General features: G+C 46.2%; 1 protein-coding gene across 13 annotated transcripts in view; it reads left to right on the top strand.

Moving 5' to 3' along the window:
* MAP2 (microtubule associated protein 2) overlaps window positions 1–18,791 on the top strand; it is a 366,782-nt gene that overhangs the window by 242,867 nt on the left and 105,124 nt on the right. For all 13 annotated transcript variants that reach the window (XM_075317562.1, XM_075317560.1, XM_075317557.1 and 10 more), the window contains one exon: window positions 10,369–10,649. In XM_075317562.1, the coding sequence (XP_075173677.1) occupies window positions 10,388–10,649 (262 nt within the window). In that variant the 5' untranslated portion in view covers window positions 10,369–10,387. The remainder of the gene's footprint in view (window positions 1–10,368; window positions 10,650–18,791) is intronic.

The raw sequence follows: 18,791 nt of genomic DNA, 5'->3' as shown, positions 1-18,791 counted from the left end.
CTGGGCCGGCTCTTGGGCCTCCTGGCCTCCTCTCAGCTTGGCATCAAGGGCAAACCAGCCCCTCTCTCCACAGTGCCGTGTGTATGTCACTAAATCGCCTGGGAACAAGTTGCGGCCCGGGTGGCCCTCTGGTAGGTGGGCATTGACATCCCGATGGACCACAAACACCTCGGCTTCCAGGCCCGGCTCGAAAATAAATTCATACCCCCGGCGGGGGTCGAACCTTCGCACCTGACCCTCGTATATCGGGCCCCGTACCCGGAAGGTGGCTCTGCGGAGGTTCTCCTTCTCCTGAATCGTGCGGGCTATCAGCTCAGCCTTCCGCTTCTCCCTCTCCGCTATTTCCCAGCCTAGCTGGCTCGGCTCCCTGTCCCAGTAAGGGGCGTCTGCTTGCGCCTGCACGCGGGTCGGGCCCCGCAGGGCCTCCTTCACACTGCCTACTACTGGCATCCTCTGTGGAAGGTCCTGCTGTGTCATGACCTGGGGTGCTGCCTCACAACGACGACCCGGCGCAGCCTCAGCCGAGGCGTGGGGTATGGGTACAGGGGTCCTCACCTGCTGAGCCTCCTCCTCCTCTTGGACGTAACAGATCACCGGAGCCAGAACAGTACTGGGTGCGGTCACTTCCGGTGCCGCTGGGGGGAGGCAGCAGGGTGAGCGGGCGTAGACCAGGCCCCTCAGCCGCAACGACCGATCCTGTAGGGACACAGGGGCGTGGGTCGCTTACCCGCTCCTCCAACTCTTCCTCCACCTTGCGTCTCCGTATGGCCGCCACCACATCCGCCATGTCGGCCTCCCACTCCTCCAGGAGGAGCTGCACTTGCACCTGCAGACGGTTGCTCAGACGGGCGGTCCGGATCTCTACCCACGCTGCAGTGCCGGGCGCGGGCACGGGGACTGCAGGGCTACCGGACGGACGGTGCACGCTGGCAGCGGTGTCTTCCAGGAACCAAATGGCGGCAGAGTCCTGGCGTCCCTGCTTTTATGGCCTCAGTTCACATGCGGCCGGACGCCATCCGTCCCCCCTTGGTCTCTTCTCGGCACCTCCTCTTCAGGGGTGGGGCTTCGGCTTTCGTGCCTCCACTGCTCGAGAAGACGCTCGAGCGGGAAAATCTTCGCGCCCAAGATGGCGGATTCTGAAATTTTTCGTCCGGACACCGCCGGCGGGGCACAAGGCGCACTTCTACCAGCCGGCAGAACGGTAAGATCCTGTTCGTGACGCCAAGTTTTCGCGGGCGGGGAAGGACGCCGCTGCACTCGCCAGCGCTCGGGTCTGGCGCTGCTGCGATGGCTGCTCGGTGGCTCGAGCGGTGGGCCGGATCCGGGGGCTTGAGCGGCGCTCCTCGCCCATGAGTGAAAGGGGGTTAGTTTGGTTTGGGGATTTGGTCCGTGACGCCACCCACGGGTTGTGGTGAGGTTGGACACCACCGCTGCTGGTGACGGGGATCCCGGGAGCGATGGTAGGGAGCAGCTGGGATGTTGTTTCCCCCCTCCGTGGGTTGGTGTTGGTGGTCCCGGGGCCCGGTGAGGTAACGGGGAGGCAGGTTGGCAAGGTGCAGGGTCGCCTGGACTGCGCGGTGCGGTGCCGGACGGCACGGTTGTACTCACTCAGCCACAAATGTACGCAAAGTCTCTGGTAAACCAAACGGCTGGATGGACGGGTCCCGCAGCCGGCTGCTGTGGTTTCTCCCGGACGGTTGGTGGTGGCTGCCTTTCCCTGTACCTTTGTGTATGTTCGGTCCCGATGGATTCTCACCGGTAACCCACTCCCCAGCGTGTGTATGTGCCGGAGGAGCCCTTTTGCCCGCAGGCTCTGGCCCTTGGAACTCTAGCTGTGGCGGTAGCTGTATTTCCTTTTGCTGGTCGGACGGTTGCCTTCAATCGGGTCTTGGCTGTTAGGAAATCCCTGGGGTTCCGGTCACTGACGGATTTGACCTCTAATGGCGACTCCAAGCCTGGTCGGGGTCCGCAGGCCCTGCCTGTGTGTGCTGGCTTCACTTCGCTCCCCGGTTCGGTACCGGCGGGCCACCGCCCGACCCCGGTCCTATGGTTCCGCGTTGATCTGCCTCTCCTGCAGACGACCACCACCATCTGCCAACCTTGCTCTTGGTGCCCGGGCCACACACCCGGACACGGTCAGTTTACTCCTCACTTCATTCCTCTCTCTTCCACTTCCCTAACTGCACTCCCTTCCTTTTCCCGCCTCCAGGACTGTGAACTCCTCAGTGGGTGGGGCTAACCGCCTGGCTCCACCCCACCTGGTGTGGACATCAGCCCCTGGAGGGAGGCAACAAGGATTTTGTGTCTGGCTGATGTGCCTGTCTCGGGGTGGGGGTGTGTGTTGTAGTACCTGTGACGACCTGGCTAGTCCAGGGCGCCACATATGTACTGTCATATATCTTTTATGTAATCGGATATACTAATGTGACCCTCAGTTTTTTGATTTGTTGATTTCTTTAGCATTCAGGCAGCTTTCAGGAGATTCAAAGAAATGGCCCATGGGTAGATAATGCATAAAAGTAAATAGAAATAACTTACCTATTGAAAATGTTTGAGTTCTACCTGCCAATACATTGAGCACTTTGTGGTCAGGGCTTTCTATTATTGAAGTATTGAAGTCTCACTTACAATATGTGACCGCTGCAGCCAATCTCTAGCCTTAATGGTCTTCTTATGTCAGCCAGTCCACTGACCCCCAGTGATTGGCTGCAGCGGTAACTTGATGCAGCACTTAACAAAACGGCAATATACTGGTTATTTCAAAGGGATACAAATCTTTCCCGGTCACCATGATCACGCAGGTCCCTGGCCGCTACAGTTCCAGTAGAATTATCAGATCTGTCTTTTTTTAATGAGTTGTGCACTGATGTGATCTTTACGTGTCCGAGACAGATTTCATCCTTTGGAAGTGAAAATTGATGGCTCCAGTTGGATGACTGAAAGCAAGTGTGACGCCCTGGCAAAACCAGGTAGTCACAAAAGTGTCCACCCTCCTTGTTACCACCCACACCCAGGTACAACACACAGCCATTAAAGCCTAGCCCCCCCCCTCATGATAATAAGGGCACACCAGTGGGCGAGATCAGGCAGATAAGAACGCCCACCTAGGGGTCCTGAGGTGTCAGGTGCGGGAACACAACAGTTCAAGTTTGGAGTTTAAGTGTGAAAAACAGTTCTGGCAGTTGAAGCTGACAGTGCAAGTGGAGTGGAGTGGAAGTGAAGTACAGACTGAGAAGTGTAGTCAGGGGTAGGGGCCCTTGGACTACCCGGCTAGGTGGCAGACAGTAAACAGGGCCACAGGCAATGGAGATTCGGTTGCGGGAGACCTTAAGTAGACCGGGCAGGGTTGTAGCCCGCAGGTGCCGACAGCAGGAATCCAGTCCGGAGGCCGTGCACAGATGAGGTGCCTGGACCCTAGGACGAGGAAGGTTGCATGCCCCTTGTTAATCAACCAGTAGAGGACAAGGTTTCAGGCCTTGTTCTCCAGAAGCCCAGAGAGCGAAACGGAAGCTCAACGCTGGGGATAGGGTCTTCGTCAGAACCCACAGAAATCCCAAGGGTCAGATTTCGCGGGCCACAGCTCCCAAACATACACAGTTCCGGGAGTGGACTTCCCCATTCCATGCGGAGTCGTCCCACAGAAGAGACAAGCACAGAGTGCAGGAAGAAGAGACACCTGTTTGCTACACCCGGGTGTGGGACCCGAATACACCCCCCAATGGCGACCGGTCACTGGCAACTTGGTTTACCACTGGACTTGTGTGAGATTACTGAACTGTGAGTACACCATTGATCCCCGGTCCAACCCGGCACCCCACCTCCACCAGACATTACTCCCGTGTATCGTCAATGGGCCCCGGGACTACACCTCCCCTACCCGTGGAGGGGATCCCATCTTGCTGCCCCTGCTCCATCAGCCCCGGGCGCCCCATCACCAGGCAGCGGCGGTGCTACCATCCCTCACCACTGCCCACGGGTTGCGTCACCGACACAACAAATCCCCCCTGTAAATATCCCCTCTTCCAACGGTTGTGAGGACGGACGGCCTTGCGAGCCCGGATCTGGTCACCACTCGAGCCGCAGCAGCGAACCCAGATCTGAGCGGCCCCAGAAGCGGCAGCAGCCGCCACTCGCAACACAAATATTCTAAAATCGCAAGTTATTAAAGGGAATCTGGAAGCAGGATTTATCACCCAAAACTATTAATATGAGCATGTATCTCTTTCAAAACAAGTCAAGCAATAGCTTTACATAGTCAGTCCGCTCCTGCGTTCCTGAGAAATCAGTGTTTGGATAAATATGTGAACAATGAATATGGAAAGGCTATGGTAGATCTGAAGCCTCTGTCACTCCAGCTCTATTTCTTGGGCCACCTCCTTCTGTTTGCCTGACAGTTCCTTTGCCTAAAGTCACACAGCATAGAAACAAAACAGAGACAGTTGCACTCTGTAGTGCTAAGATATGTGAAACAATGAATATGGGAATATATACATGCATTACTGCTACATAAAAATTGAGATACTTAGCACACAAAAATAGCTAATTTTCTGTGAGCCCAACAGCCAATGGCAAGATCACCTCTTTTGTTGGGTTCCTACCAAACTAATGCCTCTTTTTGGGTTAAAAACCCTACAATTTATGGGCAGACAGGAATCTGCAAATGGAGAATCAAAATCACCTGAGGCTGGAGAGCAGATGTGCTCAATCAGAAGGCATGACCCTGTAATCCTAAGAAAATGTCCCCGATGCCCAGGGAACACAGGATAACCTATGCTGGCCCTGAGGCTGGGGCCCCTGTGGTTACCCTCACACCCAGGGGTACCCTTGAAGGTAGGGAGGTCCGGGCCCCAACCTAGGCCCTATCTCCTGTCCTTGTCCCTGTTGATAAGACCTCCCTCCACAATCCACCACCCGGGGGGGAAGGGGCAAGAACAGAAGTCAACAAGCCCACCGACATATAAAGACTAACAGGAGTAAAGACAACAACTCGTACACATGGCAACCACACACAAAGGAGCCACTAAACAGTACAAGGGGGAAACAACATAAAGGGGGTAAGAGAACAAACTACTGGGAAACTTCCGTACCGTACAACTAGCACACCATGAACTGCTGCAGCAAGCACCAATGCTGCAGCCAACAAGGAAAGTCACAGAGAGAGTTTCTCCAGCTCCTTACTCCTGGCAAAGCTTCCAAATGAATGAAAATAAGCCGCACTCTCTGCTGGAAGTAGAGGGTATTTATAGGACCTATGAGATGTCCAAACCAAAACCACCTGGCCAGCAGTCAGGAGCTGCTAAATGGTAAACTGACAGTAACCTTCTCCGCCCCAAAGGAAAGGGAATCCATTTAATCAGCACAGTCTCACAAGGTAAAGTCAGACTCTGATCTACAACCTGTTACTAAAGTCTGCAACAGAGAAAAGACCATGACAGAAAAAGACTGATGGCACTTCCTACCTTTCTAATGTGAACATGTGCAAACTGAACATGAAACACAGTGACAAAAAGGAGACAGTTGCACTCTGCAGTCAGTGCTAAGATATGTGGGACAGTGCATCACTGCATAGAGGCTGTCATTCAAGCAGGAGGAGGTGGCAATAGAGCTGGAGTGACAGAGGCTTCAGATCTACCATAGCCATTTGCATATTCATTCAAACTCTGATTTCTCAGTAACAGAGAAACGGACTGGCCATGTACAGGTATTGCTGGACTCGTCTTTGAAAGAGCTACATGCATATATAAATAATTATTCTCTTTAATACAGAAATCACATTAGATTAGAATTTTTTTTATCATTTTTTAATATCTGGAGAATAACTAATTTAATGATACTGGAATACCTCTTTACATTTCTTAGTCTATAAACTCTTTCCATATCAATGAGCAGGTTATGTTATATTCATCCCTTATGTATTTTTTAGCCAGAGCCTTCCTTACCAATCTTTAATTGTATTCTGCCTTGTGGCATAAATTGCTTTTTTCGTACAATTTAATGGTCTGTCAATGTATGTTAAGCTTTGTGTAGAAAGAGGAAATTAATATTTTATTAACTCACTGAATGGAAGGCTATGTCCAGAAAAGATTAAAGGAATCCGTTTAACCAACAATCATTGACTTTAGATAGAGTAGTGGTGTCTGGCCTTTCCCTTTCTTGTCCCACAATGCGGCTCTTTCTTTAGTCCACGGCGTCTTTTCTCATTGCAACTAGCTTTTCAGACGAGAAAAAGAGCATTTGTTAAAACCCTGTAAGAAGCAATTGGGAAGATTTATGGGAATATAACTGGAACAATGGTAGTCTGTTGTAGATCACAGTTGCACTTCTGTTTGCCAAACAAGAGTCCGCAGATTTAAGGTAAAGAGGGTTTTACTGGTTTTTTACGTTAGTTTTATGCTTTTCACAAGGTAACTGCCACAATTTTTAATGCTTCCATCATAAATTAATATGATATAAGAAAGTATTGTTGGTATATATCTAATAAATGTGTAAATAGGTGAAAACCTTTGTTTAAAAAAAAGAAAATAAAAGAATACAAACATTATATAACCATTTAAACAAACATTTCATAACTCAGAATGTGTGCTAAATCCAGAACCTGCTGATTGAATCTTTCCTGCTGTGGCCAATTTTTGTTTTACACTTTCATTTTTTTTCCTCCCTATTTCCAAGAACATTTCTTTTTTATTTTTAAGCCAATATAGCAGTAGGAGGGCTTGATTTTTTGCAGAGTATACCGGTAGTTTTGAATGTCACCATCATTCACTTTACCGTATAATATACTGGAAAAAAACAGGGATAAAAAACAGAAACAGAAAAAAATCTATATGGGGTAGAATAGTGGGAAACAAAATCTAATTTTGTCATTGTTACTCAGGCTTACATTTTCTGGTGTTCATTTATTCTGTAGGTCAGAACAATTGGATTGATTTCAAATTTATATATATATTTTTTACATATATATACTTTTATATATATATATATATATATATATATATATATATATATATATATATATTTTTTTATGTTTTACAGTTTTCTGACTTCCACTGTGCGAAAAAAATGACCTTGTAATACTTAAAGTGGTATTCCCATTTCCAAGATCCTATCCAATATGTAGTAGATGTAACAATTATTATAATAGCAAATACCTCCAATTAGAGATGTAGTATAGTTCTCCTGATATAGTCATGTCTCTTACATCATGTGCAAGGCATTGCAGCTTAGGTATCCATGGTTACGTCCACTCATATAGTGACAGGGTACAGTTCTACTTGCATTGCTCTCACTCTAATGCAAAACTATTGGGCAGTATCCATCTGCGACTGATTTCTCCTGCCATATCAGCCTGAGAAATTAATCGCAGCATGCTGCGTTTGGCAGCAAGTATCGGCTTACATGCACGCATACAAGTCTATAGGGTGCTTTACACGCTGCGACATCGCTAACGATATATCGTCGGGGTCACGTCGTTAGTGACGCACATCCGGCGCCATTAGCGACATCGCAGCGTGTGACACCAATGAGCGCCGATCAACGAGCGCAAAAACGTGAAAAATCGTTGCTCGTTGACACGTCATTCATTTCCTTAATAGCGTTGCTGCTGCAGGTACGATGTTGATCGTCGTTCCTGCGGCAGCACACATCGCTATGTGTGAGACCGCAGGAACGACAAACATCTCCTTACCTGCGTCCACCGGCAATGAGGAAGGAAGGAGGTGGGCGGCATGTTCCAGACGCTCATCTACGCCCCACCTCTGCTATTGGACGGCTGCCGTGTGACGTCGCTGTGACGCTGCACAAACCGCCCCCTTAGAAAGGAGGCTGATCGCCGGCCAGAGTGACGGCACAGGGAAGGTAAGTCCGTGTGACGGGTGTTAGCGATGTTGTGCGCCACAGGCAGCAATTTGCCCGTGTCGCACAACTGACGAGGGCGGGTACGCTCGCTAGCGATATCGGTACCAATATCGCAGCGTGTAAAGTGCCCTTATGGGAGTGTGTGACACATCGCACTGCACTCGCATGTCATCTGACTGCAGTGCGATATACACAGAGACAGGCAGCAGAGGAGATGGGGAGAAAGTGCTCCCTCCCTCTTCTCCACAGCTGTGACCCGAACACAAGATCACATCACAGTCACATGACCCTCAACTCACACTTGCAGCAGAGTGTCATTAGCATACTTCTTCCGATGCTCTCGCATCGGAAGCTATGTACAAGTGGAACCGAACCCTTAAGGCCGCTTTACACGCTGCAATATCGTTACCGATATCACTAGCGAGCGTACCTGCCCCCATCGTTTGTGCGTCACGGGCAAATCGCTGGCCGTTGTGCACAAAATTGCGCGGACCCGTCACACTACTTACCTGCCTAGCGACGTTGCTGTGACCGGCGAATCGCCTCCTTTCTAAGGGGGCGGTTCGTTCGACGTCACAGCGGCATCACTAAGCGACCGCCCAATAGAAGCGGAGGGGCGGAGATGAGCGGGACGTAACATCCCACCCACCTTCTTCCTTCATCATTGCCGGCTGCCGCAGGTAAAGGCCGCTTTACACGCTGCGATATCATTACCGATATCGCTAGCGTGCGTACCCGCCCCATCATTTTGTGCGTCACAGGCAAATCGCTGCCCGTGGCGCACAAAATCGCTCGGACCCGTCACACTACTTACCTGCCTAGTGACTTCGCTGTGACCGGCGAACCGCCCTTCCTTTCTAAGGGGGCAGTTCGTTCGGCGTCACAGCGGCATTACTAAGTGACCGCCCAATAGAAGCGGAGAGGCGGTGATGAGCGGGACGTAACATCCCGCCCACCTCCTTCCTTCCTCATTGCCGGCGGCCGCAGGTAAAGTGAGGTTCCTCGTTCCTGCGGTGTCACACATAGCGATGTGTGCGGCCCAGGAACGACGAACTACATCGTACAAGCAGCAATGATAATTGGGAATAGGGGAGCATGTCAACGATTCACAATTTAGAACGATTTTGCAACCTTTTCCGATCGCACTTAAGTGTCACACGCAACGACATCGCTAAAGTGACCAGATGTACGTCACAAATTCCGTGACCCCAACGAGATTGCTTGAGCGTGTAAAGCGGCCTTTAGTTAGATGCTCGTGGTTGTAACCATGGATACCTAAGGTTTTGCAATCCCCTGCACATGAGGTACAAGACATGGCTATATTTGGAGAACTTTACTATATTTGTAATTGGGAGTGTTTGCTAATATTATTATTAATACACCTACTACATATTGGGCAAGGATCTTGGAGATGGGAATACTCTTTTTAAAGGGGTTGCCCAGTTTAAATCCATGAGTCTGCAGTCACTCTATGACTCTATGTGTCACTCTATATGACTGCATACTAATTAAAGAATGTATGTCTGGGACACCAATGGTGTGAACAAGGTGCAAGACTCAAAAACATATAACTATACAATAGGATAAAGAGTTGCACACCAGTCACAATGTATAGGGGAATAATGAAAAGCAAAACTGCTATGGGAATATTAGACTGAAAAATACAGTGAGCTATCTGAAAAAATGAAAAACATGAAAATGGAATATGCATAACTGCTATGAATAATAGGAATTGAAGAGTGTTTATTGATCAATGCAAAACAGCACCAAAACCACACCAAGGTAATCTCTATTTTACCTTGGGGTGGTTTTAGGGCTCTTTTACATTGATAAATACAATGCCTAAACATCTCTTATATTCCTATTATTCATAGCAGTTAGGCATATTCCATTTTCATGTTTTTCATTTTTTCAGATAGATCATTGTATTTTTCAGTCTAGTATTCCCATAGCAGTTCTGCTTTTCATCACTCCCTTGTGACTAGTGTGCAACTCTTTATCCTATTGTATAGTTCTATGTGACTGCAGACTTGTTAACCCTCACATAAAATACACTGGGCACTGTGTGGATTCGGCAGTTTCAGAGCCGGGAACGGCGGTAGCGTGGCTGCAAGTATATGATATGCAGACTCCTGGCCACATTCCAGGGACGCAGCTTCGCTCCATACACTTGCATTGAGTGAGGCTTCTCCAATTTAGTCGGATTCAGCCCAGGAGTCAGCATATTGTATATCCGTGCCCTCGTGACCACAGTTCCCAGCGAATCCTCACAGTGCACAGTGCGCGCAATGTGAGGATTCACCAGTCTGCAGTCATATAGAGGGACTGCAGACTTATGGATTTAGACCAGACAACTCCTTTACGTCTGCAGTTCACTACAATTATGGTGATACCAAATTTATATTTTTTTTATGCTTTGTCTTTTGAAAAATGTGTTATTTTTTTAAATTAGTTTTTAAGACCCATGTTCTTTTTTATTTTTGCATCGATTAACCTCTGTGCATTTTGTTGCAGGTTTCTGGCTGGAGGAAGTATGACGGATAACAGGCAGGATGAGCCCAAATCATCCCACTGGGCACCAGGACAGCTCAGTGAGGCCTCACCTCTCCCACACGCAACAGATATGAAAGAGCAAGGTGGAGCAGGAGATGGAATGGTCCACAGCTCCAATGGCATTCCCTTCAGAGGGACAGACGGAAGAGGGTATGGGGAGAGGACTCTCCAAGGATCCCATCCTACAAGCAAGGAGAATGGCATCAATGGAGAGATGCCATCCGGAGATTCAGAGACTGCCGGTAAGAATGTGTATTCAGGCAACACAACTCTCTATATTGTTGTGTGTTTTAGGTTTTGTTCACATTGCATTACTTATTAACATTTGACCCCAAAAAAATCTTAGTGTCTTTCGTTGTCCATAGACTTTCGTTCAAAAAGCTTGCCTTGCTCAACCAGTAACAATATACTGTATATATCAGATGTTCCAAAGAAACCCTTACGAAGACACCAAAGGTTGTCAGGACTGTAATCTTAGCATTTCTGTCCTGTAGTATTTCGTCAAACACTGAAGAATTGGTTTTATACTTTTTTGTATCAATAAACACTATCATTTCAATGGGAAAAAAAAATCATGGCTTTCCAGCTATTACCGTATGTCAGATAAAGTAAGCACTACGTATGCGTTGAGCATATACGGTGGTTGCATTCTAGCTGTACCGCCAATGTAAAATTAAAATGCTGTGTGAACATAGCCTTAGGCATATCCTTATGAAAGTTTTAGGGCAAATATATCAAAACAACCCTAAGGGAAAATTGGATAATATGAAAAAGTCAACTAATGGCATTTCAGCTATCATTATTTATCAGCCCTTTGGGATATATCAGATGCTAGGTTTATCCATTTTTGCCTTGCACTAGTTTTCATGAATTTTCCCTATAATATTTGGTTTTACGACAAAAAAAGTTGGGTATGGGTTCAGTTAACTTGATAGAGAAAAGTGTTTTACATGATAAGTTAGCCAAGAGGAATTTGTACAATGACTTAAAACCAAGATCGAAGCATAAGGTATGTTTACACGTGGCATTTTTACAGCGTTTCTTTCTACATTAGCGGTGGCAGGAAAACACTACGTACAATACACACCACATTTTTGTTGCATTTTTACTCTCGTTTTTCACCCATTCATTTTAATGGGCAAAAAGTGCTGTCAAAATGTTGAATTAATTGACATTCTTAGTTTTGGCAAAAACGCAGCCGTGCTCAAAATATCCATGCAACAAAAATGCAGCGTGTGCATGAGATTTCAGAAATTTCATTGATTATGTTGGCATTGTAAAACGCCATGTGTGAACATACCCTAATGGGGCAAACTTTCTATAACCCTGAAACTTCAAAAAGATGGGCGTGATGAAGCAAGCCACCTTTAATGCCCCTTCCTGATCTATGTACACAGGGAAGTGGGTCTCGTGTCCCCTCTTGACTCTGAATAAAAATGTTTCCAGGAAAAGGAGCTTATTGGAAAATCCCTTTAGTAGCAGAATATTGAAAATTTCCAATCCCTCACTCCTATTTAAAGGGAACCGGTTTGGTCCCATTTTCCCTCCAACCCAGCAGCATTCCAATGTTTATGCCAAAATTCCCTGCCTAACCAGCTCTTCAAAATTATTTTTTTTATTTATTATTATAGCGTCATTTATTCCATGGCGCTTTAGAAGTGAAAGAGGGTATACGTACAACAATCATTAACCGTACAAAACAGACTGGTATGGGAGGAGAGAGGACCCTGCCCGCGAGGGCTCACAGTCTACAGGGAGTGGGTGATGGTACAATAGGTGAGGACAGAGCTGGTTGTGCAGTGGTGTACTGGACTGAAGGCTATTGTAGGTTGTAGGCTTGTTGGAAGAGGTGGGTCTTGAGGTTCCTCTTGCAGCTTTCCACGGTAGGGGACAGTCTGATATGCTGAGGTAGAGCGTTCCAGAGTATGGGGGAGGCATGGGAGAAATCTTGTACGCGATTGTGGGAAGAAGAGATAAGAGAGGAGTAGAGAAGGAAATCTTGTGAGGATCTGAGGTTGCGTGCAGGTAGGTACCGTCATAGATGTAAGGAGGAGACAGGTTGTGGATGGCTTTGTATGTCATGGTTAATGTTTTGAACTGGAGTCGTTGGGCGATGGGAAGCCAGTGAAGGGATTGGCAGAGTGGCGAGGCTGGGGAATAGCAGGGGGAGAGATGGATTAAGCGGGCCACACAGTTTAGGATAGATTGGAGGGGTGCAAGAGTGTTGGAAGGGAGGCCAGAGAGCAGGAGGTTGCAGTAGTCGAGGCGGGACATGATGAGGGCATGCACTAATGTTTTGCTGATTCTTGGTTAAGGAAAGCACGGATCCGGGAGATATTTTTGAGTTGTAGTCTGCATGAGGTGAAGAGGGCTTGGATGTGTGACTTGAAGGATAGAGCAGAGTCGAGGGTTACTCAAGGGCAACGAGCTTGTGAGACTGGGGTGAGTGAGCAACCATCAAGTTTGATGGAAAGGATTGTTGGAGGAGATGAGTGAGGAGGAGGAAAGACAATGAACTCTGTTTTGTCCATGTTAAGCTTTAGGAATCATGCAGAGAAGAAGGATAAAATAGCAGACAGACATTGTGGAATTTTGGTTAGTAGAGAGGTAATGTCAGGTCCATAGAGGTAGATCTGTGTGTCATCGGCATAGAGATGATACTGAAAGCCGTGGGACTCTATGAGCTGTCCCACTCCAAAGGTGTAGATGGAGAACAGCAGGGGTCCAAGAACTGAGTAAATGCCATTTACTAAAATTAATATTTAAAAAAAAAGCATTTATAAAGTGCGCCACCCCTATGCTAATTTTGTCCTTGACTAGTTGATCAGGCGTGGTTTCTCCAGACTAGTCAGATATATTTCCATATTGATAACATGATTCCCATGGGCCTGCTGGAAAGTTGCGCATGTAGGGGGATCATTTCAGCAGTGTCAGTGTGCCTCAAAAACTGCATGTACGCTTCATGGCTTCAGAGAGGCACACTGCGCATGATTGTAAGTGCAGAAGCTGTTCTCCCGATCAAAGCCAGGATGTGTACACCCGACTTCTAAGGCACACTGATGCTGCCAAAATGAGCCACGCGCATGTGCAAGATTTCAAGGAGCAGCGATAATGCCGGCTCTTGGAAATCATGTTATCACACCCACAGGGGCGTGATAACATGGAAAGAGGGCCGTCTAGTCTAGGGAAACTACGCCCCTTTGACTGGTCAAGGCCCTAATTAGAATAGGAACAGTGAACTTTATAAAAGCTTTTTTTAAACATTGATTTTAGTTAATAACATTATACAGGGCTGGTTAGGAAGGAAATTTTGAAATACATATGTTAATGCTGCAGGGTTAAATGCCAAAGGGGACCTATTGTACCACTGAAGAGTATCACTAATGTAAATTCCCTGCACTTAGTCTCATACTTACCATCCCCCGTCTTTATCTTACATTGTGCCTCTCCAGTTGGCCTCCAGCAGTTTGTAACCTGCCGAAACACTCCAGTATTTACTGGGTGGACAACAAGTCACAACTCAATGTAAGTGTATGAGAGCCAGACCGAGGCAAGAACAAGGCTCATAGACTTTAATGGAGAGCTTGTGACCATTACCTCTGACTTCCGGTCAGTCAAAAGTTGTGGTCATACCATAGGAGATCGGAACTGGAGCTGTGCCGTGAAGAGCAGAAGACAATGGGTGGTGGGCATAATACTCCCTTCAGTGGCCTTATGTCAGTGGGACCATTGCAGGGCTGAAGTTAAACAACAAACACTGGAGTGGGACTTTCATTGGTTGCACTATATTTAGGATTTACCAAATACTGTAAAGTTTTGCTTGTTTTTAGGACTATTCATTTTTTTTCCTGAAGGATTTGACAGTAAGTTACAATTAGTCATCTGAAGTTGACTTTTTTCTGAAGCTCCACGTGTTTTTTGCTGTGGACAGATTGTTAAAATGAATCTTGTGCTGGAGGCATGAAATTACATTGTTGAAATTCTTTGAAGTATGAAAAGGTCAGCCCTGGTGCCATTTAGAGTTTGTTATGATGTTTTGGCTGGAGGGAATGTGCTATTCTAGGTGCAAATATGTTGTTTTTTGCCATTTGGTTATCGTAAATGAGTTGGTGGTGCTCGTAACGGACGGCTGCACAATAACTCAGTGAGACGTGGGCTCTAACATTGTCACATTATGGGTTTGCTCATGTACGTTGAGGCAGTGTGACACTGTGGTAATAAGTAATATGTTCTTTAGTTCATTCTCTAATATTCAGTGAGATTTTTGAACTTCAATATTGAAGATACATTTATTTTTTATGGTAACAATAAAAAATACCCCCAAAAATGTTTATTTGTGAAAAGCCACTTTTAACACAAAGTAGAAATTTTTCGAAATGTTGGTAGGATAGTTCTACACTTTATATACGGTACTGCACATACTGTAAATAGCTGACACTCCATCCTAAAAGAAAAAGACTTTGATATTGTATGGTAGGTCATCAATATTAGGTGAGTGGGTCCCATTCACTTCACTGGGAGCCGAGCTGCAATACACTACGTCTTGGACATTGTGTACATCTAGGTACTGTGGAAGTTGCAAACAGCTGATTTGTGGTGGTTGTGTCACAGACCCCTGCCGATCTGTTATTGATGACATTTTAAAGGGACTGTCCACTACTAGGACAACCCATTCTCATCCCACACGTCTGCCTCTATTAAAATAAAAAAGCTTATATTCACTCCTGTGTTGGCGCCATTCAAGTGGTGTGGTGCCGCCAATCGCTCTCATGTAAAGTTGTGACATCATGTGTACCCTGTGCCCAATCACCACCAGATTCACTGTCCCCCTGCCTTTATAAATAAGAATAATCAACAGGAGGTGAAAGCTGCAGCTGGTGGCCCACTTCCTGTTAATTACTTTTATAGCTCAAGGCAAGGAGAGAAAAGCCGGTGGTGATTCGGCGTGTTTTTCGCGTAACATAAAAGTCTTATGTGAGCCCCCAAAAACGAGCACCGGCACTGCAGGAACCGTGCCATCACATGAGGTGAGCATAAGGTTTTTTATTTTAATGGAGGCAAACATGGGGAAGAGATGGGGTTGGCCTAGTAGTGGACAACCTCTTTAATATTTAAGCCAACCCTTTTAGGGGTTATGTCCAATTTGTTTTTGTTGGAAGAATCTCCATAATAAGTGATCAGGGCTTGTTCTATTGCCACCACACCCAATCATTAGTACAAATCCGTGGGAAACCTGTTAAAAAGACTTTCAGTCTCCAGAAGGATCTTGATAGCAGAGACTACGTTATTGTAGTTTGAAAACAGGGACACTTTTGGAAGTGAGATCAGTATAACATTGTTCATGTTATAGAAGTGTAAGCCTCATCAGGGGTTTCTAGGTTTCTATAGGAAGCCCATTTCTCATAATTCAGAGAGAATACGTGTAATGCAGAAATGCAGTGGGAACAGGGTCTTATCATAATTGTATTTATTCCTAGGTTAATTTTCAGAAATTATGGTTTCCCTATAGTATTAAAAAATCCAAAAGCCAACATACTGTGCTTAGACGCATCATTTTCTAGGAGGCATTTTTCAATTAAATTTTAATTTCAGACATTTTTCAATTAAATTTTGATAGGGGTAGTAGCAGCCAACAGCGTGATTTTCTTAATTTATATGTGCCTCGAGGCAAACAAGGACAAGCTTATGTAACAAAGGAGAAGAAAAAAGTGACAGTAATTCAGTTGTGTACTGCTAATCCATGACACCTGCTCCCTGGTCTGCTCAGTAATGAAAGGTGCCTCTCAGATTGGAGCAGCCAGGTTTACACATGGCATATTTGGTATTAGTTTTTGGGTGTTTTTCGTCTGATTACTAGAAAAATCAGGTGTGAACGAGAGCATATTTGGGGGGAAATAAAACTGGACCACATTTAATAGGATGTCATACTCTTGATACAACTCTTGACACAAATCTTGACACAGTAGACTAACTTCTCTGTGCTACCTCAAGGAATGGTTCTAAGGCCGGGGTCACATTTGCATGTGACGAGTATCGGACCGGCTGGCTTCTCTTCTGCCAGGAGCGGCTCCGCTATATGTATTTCTATGATGCTGACCCGTTCCTGTCAGGAGAGCCGCAATCGGTCTGGGCAGTGCTATCCGATACTCGCACGAGTTACACGCAAGTGTGACCCCGACCTAAGGCTTACTATACACATGTTGACAGCCTAATTCCCCTCTACAGGAGTGCTCATTTTCTACTGACAGAGGGGAGAAGACCGCTGACAGTCGCATATGGCAATGGCTAAAGTTCCTTGAAAACAAAAGTATTGGATATTGAAATTCCAACTGCCCGATCCTTCTCTCTGCTGACATCATTAGGTGATGGGAGATTTGGGACGTCCCCGTACTGTAGATGGACGGTTAGACTGCTGATATCTCTATTGGGACCTTAAACCTTAGTTATTTTATGGGACTGCAGATTGGGTAATTGCCAGGGGTCCTAGTTTGCAAGGAAGCGCCTGAGAACAGGTCTCCTAGGTGCAACCGGAGAGGCTAGCTTAATTGTTATTTCCAGTAGTCAGGCAATCATTTTCTCTTTGGAACCTGAAATGTTGAAAATGCTTTATGATCTGCAGAAAGATTGTTGTAGAACAGGAGGAGCTGATCAGCTCAGATGTACATTTTTATGGGAAAAGATTCAGTAAATTTTATTCAGTATTTTATTCATTAAAATTCATGGTGTTTTTATACATAGGAGTCTAGTGCGCGGTCCTATTCAGTGATTGACAGTCTTCCCTGTATGATTGTGCATGCAAAATCGCTGTCAATCACTAGTAGGACCACAACTAGACTCATTCATAGAAACCCCAGGGATCTTAATAAATAAAATACAAGTTAGGCTGGAGTTACACTTGCGTGTGACTCATGCGAGGATCGCATCTCCCGGACTGGTCACCGGCTCTCCTGATAGGAGTGGGTCAGCTTTATGTATTTCTATGCAGCTGACACACTTCTGTCCGGAGAGCCACCGGCCATTCCAGGCAGCGCAATGCAGATCCTTGTAGGAGTCACACGCAATCGAGACTCAACCCTTATACTGCATCTATTCCAGCAAACCTACCGTATATATCATTTTGTTCAGCTTCTTCTTCTCTATACCCTGCTGTGCACAGATCAGACAGCGTGTACAACGTGATTTATATTAAGGAAGCAAAGAAATCTAGCACTCAAAAGTAAAATTAGCAAAACTTGTAATTGTGGTTTTGCTACATTTTGAGTGCTGGATTTCTTTGTTCCTTTTTTCTGGACTGCCGTCTCACCTATGGGTGTACGTTTTTTAAGGTTACAGTCACACAAATGTATTACACAGTCCGTTGACATACTGCAATGCCTGGAACTAACTGTGAGTGTCCTGACCCAAACTAACAGCCTTATCAGTATGTACTGTATGCGGTCAGTAGTATTATGTTGACACTATATCAGGGTTTTTATAAGGCATTGTATGATGACATATGTATTACCAGACTTTTATTGTCCAGATCTGATTTATACACAAGGTGGTGTACAACCATGTCTTCTGTCTATGTTCCTATTGTTCTTTTTACAAATTGATCATACATGTCATAAAACTTGCACCATTTCTCTAACACAATTTAACAATGAAGAAACCGATAGTGGGTTTTGAAGCAAAATCGTTGACAAAAGGCTTAAAAATATGCTCAGGCATATTCTGGGCTTTCTCATTGACTTCTATTATAAAGTATTAAGCGTCTTCAGAGAGGAAGACGTGCGAAGAATAGTGCACTCATTTCTTTTAATCGCTTGGTGTCTTTGGAAACCTGAAACAGGGAAAAGACGCTCAAGAGACCGAACATATGAACAGAAAGTCGCTTTTACATAGAGTTGCATAAGGCTGCTTTCACACATCCGGTTTTAGCAGTGCGGCTCAATCCGGCTCAAAAACCTATGCAACGGATGCGGCGAAAAAAACGGATCCGTTGCATAAGTTTTTCCCATGCAGCCCGTCCGTTTTTTGATGGATGCGGCTTGATACTGAGCATGCGCAGTGCAAAAAACCGCATCCGGTGGCCGGATGCGATTTTTGCCGCAGAACGCCGCATCCGGCGTCCATAGGCTTGCATTGTAAATTGCGCCACATCGCGAAAAAACGTGCCAGGCAACGTTCCATCCGGCCGCCGTATGAGCTAAATACGCCGCATCCGGCAAAAAAAACGGACGCAACGCAAGGCCATGCGGCACAATACGGCGCTAATGCAAGTCTATGCGGGAAAAAACGCAACTGGCGGCAAAAAAAATCGGTTGCATTTTTTCTGCAGAGCGCCGCATTGTGCCGCACTTCAAAAACCGGATGTGTGAAAGCAGCCTAAGTCAGCAGTCCTG

The sequence above is a fragment of the Anomaloglossus baeobatrachus genome, chromosome 7 (assembly GCF_048569485.1).
Source record: "Anomaloglossus baeobatrachus isolate aAnoBae1 chromosome 7, aAnoBae1.hap1, whole genome shotgun sequence".
Lineage (NCBI taxonomy): Eukaryota > Metazoa > Chordata > Amphibia > Anura > Aromobatidae > Anomaloglossus > Anomaloglossus baeobatrachus.
Note: the sequence above shows the minus strand (reverse complement) of the source record. Positions and strands in the feature narration are given on the sequence as shown.